Below are 17,633 nucleotides of genomic sequence, written 5' to 3' on the forward strand. Positions count from 1 at the left end.
TAATTAAACCTTTGTCTCCTATAGTTGAGTGTTCATTACATATATAAAAGCAAACATTTTGGCAATTTTATTATATCCTTCGAGACTACCAGGGAATTACTGGAATCCCCAAATTATGACAAACTGTTTTCAAAGTTGCTTTTGAACCTTTTTACTGATAAAAAGGTTTTTTAGCCCAAACTGCCCCTAAGAAAGGGAATAAATTTGGGAAACATGCTTTGTTAAAAACAAGACACTGCAAAACAACATCAGTTGGAAGAAAAGGCCAGAGAGATGTTTTGGCCTTAAAAGGTATTTATTACAATTATCTATACAACATTAAAATCATTTAGTTGTGATTTTTTAATCTTAAAATTACTGGAATATACATTAGGAGGTAGCTATATTACATTAAGCAAAATAGAAAATACCATGTAAAGTCACAAAATCTACAGTTTTCAGATTTAGAAACATAAAACACAATTTCATTTACATCGAATGTACTCAGAACAACAGCTAGATTCAACACTGAAATTCAGTCATTCAACAGCCAGCACAAGGACTGCTCCTAAATATACAGTCCATGACTTTTGAGAGAGGAAAAAACACTAAGGCTTTCTACTCTTCACTTTCATGATTTTCTTGATTGCTGTATTAATTTAACTAAAAACTGTATTTCTTTATATGCTAAGGCCACGTTATTTCAATAGATTTGCTACTGTATTGCTTGGTTTTTGTTGCAGTTCCTCCAGCAAAATGGATCCTGCTGAGTCAGTCAACCATTTTGCTTCCAAACTGGAAGAGTACACTAGCATCCACAGTAAAACTGCTTACGAAGTCTTTTCCACCTGGTAGAAAGTGCAAAATGTAGCTCAGCTTCCTTATGAGCAAGTGTTTATAAATACATTTATGCTACACTTTTGTATTGCCTAATACAGCCTATCTGGTTGAGGCAAGACAGGCTGGCTTGAAATAGTTCTGACCTACTGTCCAGCAAACTGAGTGGATAATAGTGACTGTTTAACAATTGGCTAAGACTGACTTATGTGATCCTTCAAGGTTCTGAGCTACTGCCATGTCACACTAAACACCCTGCAAGACTAGAGCTTGTTTCCACTAAAATCAGTGGAAGTTTTGCTGTTGGCATCCATGGATCCAAGAACATGCCCACTGTAGCCAATTGCTACTACTCCTGCTACAAACCATCAATCATTTAAAAAAAAAAAAGATAAATAAAAGCCAAGTTAGTGGGAGTCAGCACACCTTGAACACACTGAGCTCGCTGACAAAACTCACAGACTTCAATGGCACTATGATTTCACCCACAACACTTAAAGAATCAAACCAAGAAGAAGGATAACAAACCATGAATCTTGGTTCTTCAAGTTAATGTCCTGAAAGCAATCTATTCTTTAGTGAGTCTTGGAGCATGTAATAATCAAATAACATAGATTTAAAAAATATATAAATCCAGATTTGTGTTTAATTTTCTTTTAGGGCTGTCTCAGGAATGCTGCAAGATGTAATACAGTCTTCAGGTAAAAAAAAAAGTGTGAAAATCACAAAGCAGAATTTTATTTATTTTGGGGGGATTTTTAAAGATATTTTAATGGTACCTAAAAGTGGTCTTTTCATGTTCTCTAGCACATTTAACACAAACATATAGTATAAATTGTCTGGTTTGAAAAATTCATGATTAAAGGCTATGCTTTAAATGCACAGTAACAAGGAACAAGGTGAAGGTTGACTGTGCAAACAGCCTTGTGGCAATTTAAGTATAAATCTGACCTTTGTTCTCAAACATCTTTCTACATATAATGTAAGAAAAGTCTTCACTTTTTTTAGATCATCCAAAAATTCACAGAAGTCAGCCCTTAACACTGCATAACTTAGACAACTACTGCTGCTCTTGATTTTCAAACACTTACAAGAACTGTTGCTTTGAAATCTGTAATTCCAATGAGATCAACAGAAGTTCTGCATAAGAACGATACTGCAGTATCAGGTCCTTTAACTATACATATAGGTTGCTCTTGCCACAAAAGGCTCTATCAAGCATTTTTTTTTAATTTCAGGATACAAATGATGGCATGTGTCTTTTTAATAGAAGCTAAGTTTAGTTTTTATTCTTTGAAGAAAAATAGTTGTACTGTGGAGTTTCTAGACTCTCCCTCCCTCATTTTCTATTACTAAGGAGACCTGCCTGAAGCAACACAACTGGTTTCAAGCATTCAGAAACTTTGATGTCTTATTCACTTACAAAAATCTTCATTAAAGGTTAAAGTTGCTTCTACACCCAGTGTTTTTCCATCCCTGACACCAACCCAGGACATGGGGTTGCCAGCATCAGAAAAACAGGAAATTCTAAGTGACGGTCTCCTTACAGATCTGAAAAGACTGTTAGTGTTCCAGGAAAAAACAAACAAAACCCAAAAAACAAAATACAAACAAATCACAAATTTATAAGAAATTAAGGAAGTCCCCTCCACTTTCTACCACAATAAAACCCCATAGCTTTCACGTAACATTCTTACAAGAATGAAGAACACTTGCCTTAACAAAAACACATTCATCTTAGGACATTTGCCAACAGATTGTTGTTAGCTTCTTTTAGCTGAGTTCGTACAGCCAAAGAAGAGGTAGAACACAGTATTTGGTGTGAACTCTGCCAACTAGCAGCCATTATTTCCCATATCAGCGCTATGCAGGCAGCATAGGCAGTCCCACTAGACTGAATGAACAGAATACTGAACTGGAGTTGTGGGCACAAAGAAAATGGCAGTCTTAACCTAGTGTGGTAAGGGATAATGAACTTTCTATTTCTTATTACAATTCATGTGTAGAGGCAGGAGGAAAAGGAGAGAATTAAGCTCATGTGGTCATAGAGCTGAGAAATGCCTCAATCAAGTCTGTTCACCGGGGCCCCCCTTGGAGTCACCAGGAACAATGGCTATAAGCTGAGGGAGGATAGGTTTAGGTTAGATATTAGGAAGAACTACTTCACTATAAGGGCGGCCAGAGCCTGGAATAGGCTTCCCAGAGAGGTGGTGCTCTCACCTTCCCTGGAGATCTTCAAGAGGAGACTGGATAGGCACCCCACCTTATGACCTCTGCTACCCCCAGTGCTCCTTCCTGCCCATGGCAGGGGGTCAGACTAGATGATCTGTCCAGGTCCCTTCCAACTCATTGATTCTATGATTCTATGAATCGTCCAGTTCCTGCTTTTTTAACTACTGAGATAAAGCTCCAACCATGTGGTTGTGCTTAATATTCTTTAACTACATTCATAATCTTTATCCTTGGTATCATAAACATAACCATAAGCAGTAATTATCATACCACAAGCCATTTTTCTCATAAAGAAAGAATAGCAGCAGCTGGGTGAATTCTAGGAAAAAAATATTCATAAATATATGTATGGAATCCCAAATCTGAATTTGTTTCCCAATTACTCAGTTTTCTGTGACCATTTCTGCAGTGAGTTTTGTTCACATAAATATCTGTGCATGAAAATGAGTGAAAATTCCTCAAACAAGTTTACTCACGCACAAATTACCATATTATAAACCATACCAAGCACCTTGGCTAACCCATCACGTAGCCCAAAGAGCAAATTCTGCACAGTGAATGTTTGATAGCTTATTCACTAAAAATAAAATTCATGAGTACCCCCCACTTGGCCCAAACACTTGAGTTAAAAGATGTACCAGACAAATTCAGAAAATCAAAATGTTAGTGGACAACTGACGAACATAAAATTAAGAAAGTGTAACAAACACATTTGCATCCAGAAGTTCCAAGTGGCTTAACAAAGACCTTGGTTTTATGCAAATATCATTAGAGAGGGGAAAATACACGTACCATATAAGGCAGAAAGTTATATCTTGCAAAAAATTTGAAAAACAATGTCCTTAAAGTGGCTTAAACTATTTCTAGTACCATCCTGATTGCTACAAGAGGTTTAAGGTAAGCTTTTTGATTGCACTTATTGCACTCTTTTTCCACAGCTCTATAATAAAGCCCTTCTCAAGTTCCACAGATTTTCATTACAAATACCCGGTCTAAAGCCATTAAAAAAGATGACTACAACATTATCCAAAGAAGCAGATGCTATTGGTCCAACGTGCAAAATCCTATTTTATAATCCGTGGCATATCATTCCAAGCTTGAGATTTCTTTTTGGCAAGTTCCATCCAGGATGGATGATCTGGAGCAGAATGACTGGCCTTCTTACACTTGCTTATTTCTTCTTTTTCCATCAACGCTGAGGAGTTATAGCAGAAAAAAGAGAAGCAATATATAATTCATTATATGATATATTCTGTATATTTATGACATATGTAATATATTAAAATATTCATTATATTAACCCACACCTTGAAAGTCAGATAAAGACCTCACTTTTTTCTTTAAAACTCAGAATATTATTTTGCAGGATAACAAAATTCATATATAAATTTCTTCTATAATACATTAGAAAGGAACTAAAATATACTCTCTCAAAAATGTTTGCAGGCACTCTGCTTTTTATATCCGGGGCAGTGTGTTTAGAACTCAAATCTCTGATGGGTTTGGTACTCCCAGTTCATGATTTCTGTAAGAGCATAAATTACGAGGCGGAAGTGATTAAGCATGGAACAAGTTACTGCATTTTTGGAAGTATTTTAAGTCCAGGTGAGAAACATTTGTTTGGGATGTTTTAGACAGGGACAACCCTGCTTGGAACAGAGGGCTGAACTAGAGGGCCTCTTCAGCTCTTCTAGTCCCATGATTCTAAGAATTGAGGCTGCTCTGGAGCTTGGCTATTATAAAAACACTAGCCAATTGCCCATCAAGAATGATGGGGGCGGATCACCTACCGCCCCATGCTGCCACTGTTCTGCCTCTTGCAGGGAGCACTGCTGGCCTCAGCTCCCCCACCCTCTGTCCAGCCCTTGGCACTGCTTGCAGGGAATGGGGCAGGGGAGCCGAGGCCAGTGCTGCTGGCCTCGTTTCCCCCACCCTTTGTCCAGTCCTCAGAGCAGCTTCAGAATCATGGCAGCACTTGCCCATGCTTGGAGCACTCTGGCTGTTTCCATCAGCCAATCAGATTGCAAATAAAGCGTTACAGACAGACTTAGGCTTTTATTTGAATTCCCCCAAATAAAACTGCAGAAGGTGTTAAACAAATAGCTGCATACCTGCCCTAACTGAAGTCAGAAGTAAATAGGAGAAATAACAGGCTCGATGACCCTGATCTTGCCAACACTTAAAGCACATGGTTGTTTTGCTCATCTGAGTCGCTTAGTACTGCTGAGTGATTGCTCCAAATAACTGACTTCTCAAGTACTGTGAAGACTGACTACACTCCGTCTGGTTTAGGCAGCAGTCTGCCTGGAGCAGTGCAGTGTACTTGAAGATGCTTTCTGGGGATGGTAAGTGTACTGTGTAAACTAGCAGTTGTGAACCTTTTTTAGATTCAAGGCACCCCTCCATAGACTTGAGACACCCCTTGGAAAATGCCAGTCCTGAGTTTTCATTCATTTTTTGACTACAAGAAAAAATAATAGTGCAATTCTTGTTTTGCAAAGAACTCAAAGATCAAAACAGGTTAGAATGTTTTTAACACTATGGATTGCTATTTCAAATCTCTGGGATTATTTTATGAATCATGTTTGCACACCTAACAGTGCAGTGTATGGCACCCTGCTATACCCTTGGAAGGATCTCAAGGCACCATGGGGTGCCACAGAACCCTGGCTGAGAATCAGTGATGTAGACACAGCTTGTGTGTGTACTTCAATTATTTATTTTCATACCAGAGACATGATGCGACAGCAAGCTGGATCTTGGCAGTGGTTCTTTCACATCAGACTTTGTTTCTTTCCTCTGTTCTTCAGAAGTAGTGACTGAATCTGAAAATTTGTTCCTGATGGAATCTGTTTGTTGTTTCACTGACCCCTATTATAGAAGGGGATTAGGGGAAAACAGGTATTTTAAATAATTTTCTCTATTTTAAATAATTCATAGAGAAAGGAATGGCAGGAGAAATCCAGAAACAAAACATGAGCAACACAGAAATAGAGGATGCTCCTCCATAACAATGGAAAACACTCATCATGCACTTATTCCATTCATGCCACTTGAGCTATCAGTTCATAGAACTCTAAGAGCTTGCACTTGGAATTTTACAATGTAAAGGCTCCCTTTCTACTTTGCCCTATTTATAAGGAAGGACAGGTTGTTTCCCTCACTGGAAATTTATCCCACCATCTGTATGCTAACAGGAATACAGCAGTCTAACCTGGCAGATAATACTTTTGGCTGCATGTCAGGGGTCTCTAACTTAACAGTATGTTCCCTTTCCTTCTCCCCAGATCCATGGGATTGGGGCATCTGTGACTTGGGTCAGGGGGAAAGGAGGCAGAGCTGGGATTTCAGGGTTTGAACTCCTTCAAACTGTAAGGAATGTAATGCCAACCAAGTCAGCGCATTCTTCCTGGGGTTCTCCTGTTTATGCTCTGAAATGCCCTAAAAGTAGGAGTTTATATAGCAGTATATCTCTGGGGTCATATTTATATGATACGTTTACTGCACAGTTGACTAATTAGCTGTGCAGTAAACATCTTGTGTCTACAACTACACAGCTATTAGGCTGCAGTAAACTATACTATCCTGCTTCAGAGTAAAAAACTCCATAGCAGCGTACATGTAAATAGTCTGGGCTGGCTGGGGCACAAAGGTGCTTTAGTGCAGGGGCTGCTTGCTGGCTAGTCCCATACTGAAGCTCCCTCATGCCCCAGCAAGCCCCACAACAGCATGTGGAGCTGGGGGAAGCAGCCCTGGGCTTGCAGACTGACTCCAAAGGCCCCCTGCTGCACATGCTCTGGGGTTAACTGCTCCTGGGTGCATGTTCAAATGGCACATCTGGGAGCAAAAAACTCTGGAGCAATCAGCACATTATTCATGTACACTAATTGAATGTATAGACATGCCCTGAAAGAAGTCTTGCTGTTATTAAAAAGATATATAGTGGAAGAAATGCAGGGGCATGATTGGATGAGAACCAATCTGGATGGCACAATTTGCAGGAACCACTGAAAACTAAAATCTGGTGTTTTTTGTACATAGGCATTCCTCACACAGGGTTGATTTAGCTCCTTCTATTAACTGTTATGAATATTCTCAAACTCTATTATGGTTTTAATCTTATCTGGAAACCACCTTAGGAAACTTTTCTTATCAATCCAACTATCAGTATTAATTATTTTTTATCATTTGGAGAGAGCTTTTTTAGTTTAGAACATGATATGCCGATTTCTAACGGGACAACCATGATCTGTACTCCTTCAGTACAGGAATACCAGTATTTCATATAAATGAAACGCTACTAACGTAGACACACACATGCCAGCAAAAGTGTCATTTGTCCTGGGATAGTAGAACCATATCCCCCATGCTCCCCTCAAACAATACAAACAGTAATAATGAGATTTTGGCAGGGTAACAGCACCTACACTATGAGCTGTTGCCAGCACAGCTATATTGGTTGGCGATCACACCTCTTCACACTCTATTAAGCACAGACAGCAGTCTGTGGTATGTACATGAATATTCAGTATAACTTATTTTAAAAGGCAGTGCCTGCCAATATCCAGTGTCACCACAAGTAAGTCTGATTTACTGCTGTGCAAAGAGTCAAAATCTAGATTTTGATATTGTCTGTTGGTGTTGGAGAATTTACGTTCATCTCATTTAATTTCTTCAGATGCTAAAAACTGTTACCTAGGAGCTTCTGGAACCAAACTGTGCATGTAGCCTTAAATTGCTTAGAGCGGAGATGTCAAACTCGTGGGCCAGTCTGCAGGCCAGACTGTGTCCACAGACCAGCCCTATAAGCTGGATCCAGCATGCAGGACTGGTCCAGTATGGGCACTGCATGCAGGACACTGCTTGCAGCTTGCATACCAGCTCCAACCCCACTTACAGCATGGGGTGTAGGTCTGGGATGTGTGCTTCACACAAGGCCTATCTGGGGTGTGTACTACAGGTGGCACCCATGCCAGACAGGCCCTGCATGCAGTATCTGTCATGTAAGGCTGTTCTGTGTCTCTGATATGAACCAGCTCCAGATCCAGTGTGCAGAGCCAGCTTAGCCTGGGTGCCACATGAAGCCTGCACCCCAGACTGGCCCCAGGCTTTGTGTGGCATAATGGGCATGAGGTGTATTGGGCTGGTTTGGAGTACAGGCTGCACATGGTGCCCACATAAGACTGGCTCTGCATGCTGGATCCAATACACGCAGCTGGTCTCTGGGACTGATTTGGACTGGCCTGGATCTAGTGGACAGGGCCAGTCCAGTGTGGTCACTGTATACAGCATGTGCCCCAGAGTGATCCTGCTTACTATGTGTAATGAGTATATCATCCACCCCCACACTGTGTTCAGACCGCACCAGATGGGCTCTGTAGGCACTGTAGGCAGCCCACAGGGTGGGGGCTGGGGTCAGCATCTGCTGCATGTGGCACCCAGGGCCAGGCTGATACCCACAGACAGTACTGAAGGCTGGATAATAGGGCTCTGCAGGCTGGATCTTTGGTATCCCTGGCTAAGAGCATTTAGGTTAGCAATGGAATGTGTGGGTTTTTGGATTTAAAACACTAACAAAAAGAAGAAAGATTCCCCTCAGTCAGGACCATACAGTTCACAGCAGATAAACAGACTTCAGTACACTGGCCTCATGTTGCATAAACAGCTGGTGCAAGGGTAATTTTCTATATTTTTTAAACATGCAGGGAGTAACCCCATGGACATGCATGCAGATAAAGATACTCATATATATAGTCAAGGGAGTATGTATGTGTACAAATGCTAGCAGGATTGGAGTCCCGGTACTTAAGTACCATAATAATTAAAGATTTTTTTTTTTACATATATAACAACAATTGATTCAAACAAAGGATGCAACAGTAATGTTACAGAAAACCATTATACACAGGTACACTGTAAAGTACCTCTGTTCTTTCCTTTTCCTGGTTTGCTTTTTCTGTTTCTGATTTCATATCTTGAACCACAAGTTTCTCTTCTGTATTAAGCTCTTGTTCCTGCTGCATACCCCTCTGCTTCTGTCTTGCTATTGTAATCCAGGCTGGCTTTGACTCACTGTCTATTCTTCTTCCAGAGTCTGCTGTCATCACTAAAGGAGGCACACTTTTCTCTGTTGACAGATTCATTAGGAAACAAAGTTATTTGAAAGAAAGTCCTATGTTGTTTTTTTCACTTTTTCATGTTGTGTGTTAACATATCAGTATAATGTGGTTAAAAGACATTTTAATGGAGATGTTTTTAGGGATTTTCGCATTTTCCTTCATGATTCATTTCTCCATGACAATTTTACCATTCCCATTTTGAAATGGCTATTTCTCGTTTCTTTTCACATAAAACCACTACTGTCATATGAGTGCTATATACCAGCATTGATCAAATTTTATCCAACTGTCAGCATTTTGTGCTGAAGACTCTTCATCTTTCTCTGCCTTTTCCCAAAAAACTGAAAACGGCTTCCACAGCATTCAAAACAAGAGAAGTGTTAAAATGTGAATCCTCAAAAAATTAACCAATCAGGCCAAATTCAGGGCAGGTAGAAATGGATAAGGGTCACTTCACTGCCTTAAATGAGTGGTGCCCACTTAACTACAGTGGTAAATTTGGTCCCTCAAGTAGAAATACGCTTCTTCTCCTGAGTAAAAAACAAATTAAACCTCACGGTTGCTTAAAAAGTACAAGCAATGTTTACCCTAAAACACAAACTGCCTAAGAGACTACTTCTGTACCCAGGAATGCAACTGAAGTTTTGCCATTTATTTAGATAGGGATAGGATCAGGCCCTTAAGGAGTTAGGTACTGTAAGTTGGGATAACTATATCTAAAGTTTCAGAAAGAGTCACTCTAGACAGGTGTGACAGATACATAGAAAACACTTCTAGAAGAAAAATTGTAATCTCTGCAGCCTCTGATACTGAAGCCTGGGCTTCTTGGGAGGTGACAAGCTAATCTTCATTAGAAAGTTAAATTGTATTGTGACACAAGCTTGGAGTCATTAAGTAACACAAAGCCAAACATGACATTGTAATCAGTGTAGACAAGAATAATCATATTTTACATTGAGCCAGTTAGACACAGAATAATCCTACTAGAACTGTAGGATTAACACTTACTTGATGTGATGTCTTGTTTTGGGACTGCCATTCTAGGCCCCAAATTGGCTGATTGATGTTATGTCATGGACAGACTTTATATAAAAAAAAAGAATGACTAATTTTCCTTTTAACATTAAAAGTACAGTAGAGATGTATTGCTTTTGCTTAAAATACAAAAAACATAAAATAGCCATGAAACCAAATTCAGTAGCTGCAAAGATGTATGTGAGCATCAGTAAGGGATAGGTGCCTGACTCAGAATTTCTATCTGCCCATGCCTGAAAAACTTCTGTGGGCAGCGTTGTGGACAGGTACAAAAACTTTGTATGAGGCGTTAAGAATCCGTAATCTCTTTTAAAAAGGTATCTTGAAGAGTGACATTGCCCCTCAATGGAAAGAGAATACTTATTTGAACAGGAAAAATATGGTAAAGCCTACTTTCTATAGTGCTGAATGGACAGTCTCTGCCCTGCACTGATTGGAGAAAAGAAACAATCCTCCCCTATCCCATCTACCTAGCCCTTTCCTGTCAGTACTCCTAACTTTTTATTCCCTTGTCCCCTGCCCTCTCCTCCTCACTTTCATACTCCCTCTGCCTTCATTTTCCTTTTAATTTAGCTGATCTCCTCCCAACTAAACCCACAAAAGATAGGCACATCACATTATTCATTCTGTGCATTACATACATATCCCTCACTCATGCCCGTCTTGTTTTCTAGATCAGTCCTTTTCAACCTGTGGTCCACAGACCCCTGGGGGTCTACAGACTGTCTATGGAGTCTATGAAAGATGATTATATGATCAATCAAAAATCTGTGAATGCCCACATTTACAAGTCAAAGGGGTCCACACCTTCATTCAAAATTTTTTAGGGACCCGCCAAAAAAAAAATTTGAAAAACACTGTTCTAGATTGTGACTCTTCAAGATGCATGCTGTCATCTTCCCTACGTTTGTTCAGTGCCTAGCACAGTAGGGTCCCATTCATATTTGGCCTTTAAACACTACTGCAATAAACACGATTGTAGTTTATGATGATAAACTGATGTCTAGAGTTCACCAGGTGCTAGGACATTTATTCACATGTGACAGGCAGCCATCTTTCTTGTTTTTCAAATAATGAATTGTGGGTTCCCAAAACAATGGACAAGGTAAACCAGTTTCTTTTAAACTCTTTTTAGACAGAATTTTTCTAGCTCAAAGACTAAGGGACTGGTCTTCCCGTGGGAACTCTGCCTGCATAAAATTGCTAATATCAACCATTTACCCTTTGCTTCATCATTGCTTGAAGATTATTCCTGAATACATTTTGTCAGGTAGTTGAACAATGAGATTAAATATGTAACACTGATCTTCAGTTACAAAAGAAATTTTATTATTGACTTATTTACTAACCATGTGATGACTTTACATTGTAAAGAAGGTGAAAAAGTCAAACAGTTCTTGGTCACTTACCCATGTATCTGAAAATATTCTTCTCAAAGACTAAAGCTAACTGAACATTTAGGATTCAATTATATCTGCATTTTGTGGTCATAAATATTTGCAGGGACAAATATGGTAATTACACAGATGCATAACTAAGATGTCTAAATACTTAAAAATGCAGTGGCTAGGGTTCTAAAACATGCCCACAATTACCTGTCACCGAAACTGTACATAGATGCAAGGTCAGAGAGAAACTTTTAGAGCCTTTTGAAAATCATGATCTTAAAATGCAAACAAAGCCAATTTGTGCATTTCAAGTACTTTTTCTTTTTTTTTTAAACAAACATTATCAGACCTATGCAATTTTTTTTTTTAAGAAAGAGGGAAACATGTTCTGGATAGTGTCACTGTTTTTATTAAATACTGCTTGAACTTGTATTTACCATTCCATATTATTATACCTTTGGTCATTCATAACCATCAGTTACTTTAAGCAAGGCTTTAAAAACATTATTTAAGATATCCCAGGTTGCAGATATTTTTATTTGTTAACATACCATATATTTGTCTTAGTGTACACACCCTACATTTCTATTTCTTGTATAGCATTTCATGTAGAAATGATTTTCGTGAACAGCTCAGACTCTTTTTTTGTGTATTCCTTTAAGTTGTGGTGCTCCCTGAGCCATGAATTTATGCTGGATCCAATTTATGTATGCCAAAAGGTGTATAGGGGGTTTTTTATTTTGTTTTTTAACACACAGGAAATCCCTACCTTTGCATCAAAGTCCATTCCATTCCTGCAAAACAGCCCTGTCATAAAATATGGTCTGATACAGCCAAAAAACACAACATCTTCTGAAGAGAAGAGCCCAGCTTTAAGCTTCATGCACTAGACTACATAAAAGAATTAAAGTTCACTACATTCTCTATATAAAAGAATTTGTGAGAGAAAAACAGCTTCCTTGTCATTACAAAAGACTGATTTTTTTTTAGATAATACATTTCAACATTATTTACCATCCCACTACTCTTTTTCTCATTTCCTTTCCTTTGTCGCTGGAAGTCAGTCCTACTTATAATCTCACAAACAGTCAATGATTTTGACTGTGCGTTCCTCAGCTCCACTTTCGTACAAGGGCTAGCTATGATTTTGCTAATGTAATGATATATTACTGTGCATGTTCATCACTGTACTCTATGCTTGATCTACAGAGGATGCAAGTCTGTTAGTCCCCAGCTCATAAGCCTGACTGACTCAGTTGTAAAGACTAGAGATGCACCAGTAAAGATTTTCTTGGCTGACACCGATTGCTGATTATTAACCAGCCATATCGGCCAATCCAATAACAGATTTACAGGAAAACAGCTGGGTAACGTGGAGAGAAGCACCCTGCAGGTAAGTCTGTGAAAGAGAAGGGGCATGGGGGAGGGAAGGGGCATGGTGGGTAGATATCAAGGCCCACATGCTGAGGGAGGGAGTGGGGCAAGGGCAGGGACTGTGGCTGGGGGAGCTGCCCAGCCAGGGCAGTGAATGGGACAGGGGTGGGAAGTGGGACAGAGCCATGGGACAGAGCTCGTCTAGGGGATCAGCATCCTGGTGCTTAAAAATGGCAGCAGGGGTACTTGAACTAAAGCGCATTAAACAAGCTTTAGTTGAAGTGCTGCTGCCACTGTTTTTAAGCAGGGGACACTTAACTGGAGCAGAGCCAAGCAAGGTGAGGGTAAATGCAGGCTGCCTGCTGTGGGATTGGGTTTCTCTGCCCTGCTGTCTTCGCTCTGGAGGCCCTGTGTCAGCTGCTCGTCCCCTGCCCACCCGGCAGCAAGAGGCACAAACTTGCTGCCCTCCTACCGCTGCCACATGGGCAGGGGAATGTATGGCTGATGTGCAGCCTCCAAGGGGAAAGGCAGCAGAGCAGAGAGCACTGAGCCCACAGTAGGTACCACACCTGCCTCGCGCACGAATCTGTGTGGGCAAATCTGTTGGCTTGTATGCAGCAGCAGGGAGCTGCCTCTACTCCCCCCCCCTCCTGTGTCCCCTGGATAAGCTGTCTGCAGCTCCATCCTGCTCCCAGCCCCGGGTCCCATTCACAACCCTGACTAGGCAGTGCCCCCAGCACCACTCCCTCCCTCACTGTGGAGGCCTTGATCTGCCCCTCCCATGCCCCTTCCCTCCCCCGTGTCTCTTCCCCTCCACAGACTTACCTGCTGGCTGCATTCTTGGCCACAGCCAGAAGGCATACTGTATTCAATCAGTGACATTACTGGCCAGCCAAAAAAAGCTGATAGCTGATAATGTTAATTTTCCTTTCATCAGTACTGATCTGATATGACACCACTATATCAGTGTACCTCTAGTAAAGACTCATGCCATCAGCTCTGAAGGCCTGCATTTCATGCCCTAGTGGCAGCTAGGTTGGCTGCAGTCATGCTGTCTTTCAAAGTTTCTTGTTGAGCTTGAAGCCACAGAGACACCAACTCATTTCCAATTATTTCCAGGAACACTTATCACTGAATGTTAATTTTATTTTGGCATGAAGCCAACATAACACCAATCTTCACTGGAAAATATAGGGATTGAATTGAACGGAGAGGACCAGATTCCTGTTGGAAACCTGGGATATAACTATTATAATGTCTTTCTCCAAATTATTGTACATGAAATGATTTCATGATCACACAATCTGTTTTTCTCATGCAACATAACTTCTAAGTGTGCTGTAGGCCAGCATTCCCTTCAGACAAGTGTCTCATCAGCAGCCAACATTTTCTGAAGTATTTAATGAACTTAAAGAACAGTTCTGGCTTGGTGCCAATGCTAACAGGCATTGGGGAAAATGAAATATCAACTGGGAGAGAATAATAATACCGACAGCCCTAAATACCTAGGGACATGCAGCGTGTCCAGCAAGCCACACACATTCCACTGAAAAGCTATGTTCTGGAGCAGATTTTGTATCTGTCTACATTGTTTTAGCTCATCACTGCCTGAAGCTAAGAAGATTAATGAATGTTCATATGCTCCTGAGTTACTAGGGAGTAGAGGACAGGCTTGGAGACTATCCCATCAATCAGCAGTAGTGATCTTTGCATTGCTCTAACAATTAGATTTGCTCTCATCAGCTGTCATAAGGATCAATCATATCCTAGAGGTTTTGTGTAGATGTACATCAACTCAGATGCCACTCAGGGTACAGGAGAACCCACCCCTTTCTACTCTCTTTGAACTAGTACAGGATAATAAACTTTCCAAATCAATCTACTGGCTCTGCTGCCAGAGTGTTTAGCAAAGATAAGCATTTCCAATGACTATTTTTTTAGGAAAATGTACCCATAGTAAGTGTTTCTAACCGCATGACACATGATAAGCAATATCAGGAAAAGATGGTGCTCCATAAGGTGTCTTAGAGAAGATACATGATGAGACAATATGCATTAGACTGCTCTTATTAAAGCTAAAAATGCGCTAAAAATTTAGTAGAAAAAACTAATTCAGCCTCTAGCCTTATAGCGTTTCACTGAATACATAGAAAACAGCGTAACATTTTCTCTTATAGGTTCGACTCTCTCCAATTACAAAACTGTCCATGATTTTTGTATCAGATTTTTATATCACATAGTAAACATAATGTTTATAAAGACTGGTAGGTAGTATATAATGAGAAGGACAGATTGCCTAGATAAATGATCACAACCTAAAAATAGTGCTTTAAATTCAGTTGAATGCAAGATATTACATCAAGGAATCAAAAATGTATAACCAGAGGAAAGGAGAATCTTTAGAAAGCAGTGACTCAGATGGAAATTGTATATAACTAGTTACAAGCAGAAACAGATCCAAGATTTTATGAAGGGGAGCATGGGAGTGGTTACTGGTGCTGCAGGGGTGGCTGCATCCTCCAACTCCCAGTTTCTTCCCCCCAACAACACTGGGACAGACAGACCACACTGGGAGCAACAGTGGGGACTTTTTTAAGTCCAAAAGAAGGTAAGCATTCAACCCCTCTCTTTGCCTCCCTGCTAAGAGGCACATCCCCTCCCCATCTCCCCCACTTGCAACTGCTGCTATAACTGCTATCCTGGGGGCACAGGCTGATCCAGAGTCACTTTAGTGGGGCTGCACTGGGGCTGGGCTCAGCCCAGGGCAGAGGCAGCAAGCAGGCAGGGGACCCCCTAGGGAAGTGGGCAAGGAGGTAGAACCTGCCCACTGCTACTCTTGTTCTGGGTTCAGCCTAGTTCCTATGCAGCCAGGCTGGCATGGTTCTGGAGCTCCCCTTGTCCCCAGGACAGCAGGGTCAAAGGTGGCAGCAGACGGGAGAAGGGAGAAGTTGGGAAAGAAAAGGGATAGGCCTCTGAGGATGGAGGAGAAGAGAAGGGAAGAATTCCTGCCTTCTTTGGGGACTTAAAGTCCCCAGCTGCTGCACCTACCACATGGTCAGAAAAGGGAGGTTCAGCCACGCCACTCCACCCCCTCTGGATCTCTCCCTGGTTACAAGAGCTCTTAACTGTGGCAAAGAGTTGTAAGCTGTGGCAAACTGTTGTAAACCTTAGACATAAAAGGGCATTTCTATAAAGCCTGCATGGATGACAGCGGAGGATCTGACTGGGGGGCTATGTGGCTGGGCTGGCCCCTTTAAGCCTTGGAGCTGGTGAATCAGTGATATTACTTGCCTGTTGAATCCTCACCTTCATAAGCCAAAGTGAGAACTGGAACCACGGCTACTGACCTGTTTGTAATACCTGAAGCCCTGCCTGAGGACAACAGCTATAACCAAATTTCAAATGCTTCAGAACTTCAGTTGGTTACTGAAAGGGAAACAGCTGTTCTGCCCTCAGGCACAACTGTGCAGGTATAGTGCAATTTATTTATTTTTGCACCAGAAACATCGGAGGCTGGCCACAGCTGACCAGACATCCAATGAGGTAGGACCAGGAACAGAAATAGCTGCTTAAAATCCATATTCCAGTATTCTTTTCAACAAAAGAATGAGCAATGATAAAGTGTGACAAAGACACTGAGGGGTACCATAAATAAGTAAGATGCTGAACATGCCAGACAATTAGTAATCTTGTTTCTTCAATATCCCTGTGAAAGAAGAAGACACCTTTTTTTAGGTCTGAGTCATCCTTTTCCTTACAACCTGGTTTGCACGTGAAATATGTTACTTGCTTTTGGAATGCTATACCGCAGTTCTAACAACCATTTTCCTACTGAAGAAACCTGGGATTTTTTTTTTTTAATTAGACAGCATAAAAAATATGAAATGCCTCTTAGGTTATCCTTTAAACCATATATATCCAAATTCTACCACAGGCCCACAGCCACACACTGCCCAGGCCACGTGCCCTCTCTTCCCCCACAAGATGTCCATGTCCCACTATGCTAGAACCTTCATGCAGCACCACAGGGCCCCGTACCAGCAGTATGTGGGGTCATCCAGCCACAGGCTTCCTTGGCATCACAGTCATGCTGTACTGCCCAACTCCCAGAGGCATGGGCAAGCAGCAGAACCTGGAGGAGGGAGCAGGAACTCAGAGACTCCCAGTAGCTGGAGAGTGATTTGGGGAATTGGCACCCACACCAGGAACCCAAGGACTGCAGGATAATACTCTGGAAGCCGCCTGTGGAACATCAGTTGATAGCCCTGCTTTAAACTATGTCCCGTAATTTTAAAAAAAAAAAAGTCTTTTTATAGTTTTTCTGTTTTCCTGTTGTGGTCTAAATGGCTCTCTTCAGCAAGGGAGAGTGGATGGACCTGAAAGCAACTGTGCTAAAGGCACTTGCTAAGCACATAATACTTACACATAATACTGGCCACTCTCAGAAGCAAAGTAAGGTGTCTCCATCCAATCCAGAGAGTCAGAGGCTCCAGTCTCCTGCTTCTCCATTCCAGCCAGACTCTTCCATATAAATCCCTAGTTACCTTCCCTTTTTCAGGTGGTCTTTGGGTTGCAAACTTCTACGTGCCTTCCAAAGTCAACTAGGACCAACAAGTTCTACCAACTGTGCCTCATCCAGCCATCTATGTTGGAAACTTTAAGAGCCAAC

At 41.1% G+C, this 17,633-nt stretch overlaps 1 protein-coding gene across 1 annotated transcript in view; it reads right to left on the reverse strand.

Moving 5' to 3' along the window:
• Nucleotides 1-252: 252 nt before the first annotated feature.
• CRACDL (CRACD like) overlaps nucleotides 253-17,633 on the reverse strand; it is a 102,058-nt gene continuing 84,677 nt past the window's right edge. Inside the window, exons 10-12 of the mRNA XM_090065182.1 lie at nucleotides 8,973-9,175; nucleotides 5,778-5,919; nucleotides 253-4,243 (exon numbers count right to left, since the gene is read on the reverse strand). Of these exons, the coding sequence (XP_089921308.1) occupies nucleotides 4,113-4,243; nucleotides 5,778-5,919; nucleotides 8,973-9,175 (476 nt within the window). The 3' untranslated portion in view covers nucleotides 253-4,112. The remainder of the gene's footprint in view (nucleotides 4,244-5,777; nucleotides 5,920-8,972; nucleotides 9,176-17,633) is intronic.

The sequence above is a fragment of the Crocodylus siamensis genome, chromosome 1 (assembly GCF_052110815.1).
Source record: "Crocodylus siamensis isolate JL-2025a chromosome 1, ASM5211081v1, whole genome shotgun sequence".
In the NCBI taxonomy this organism is placed as follows: Eukaryota; Metazoa; Chordata; order Crocodylia; family Crocodylidae; genus Crocodylus; species Crocodylus siamensis.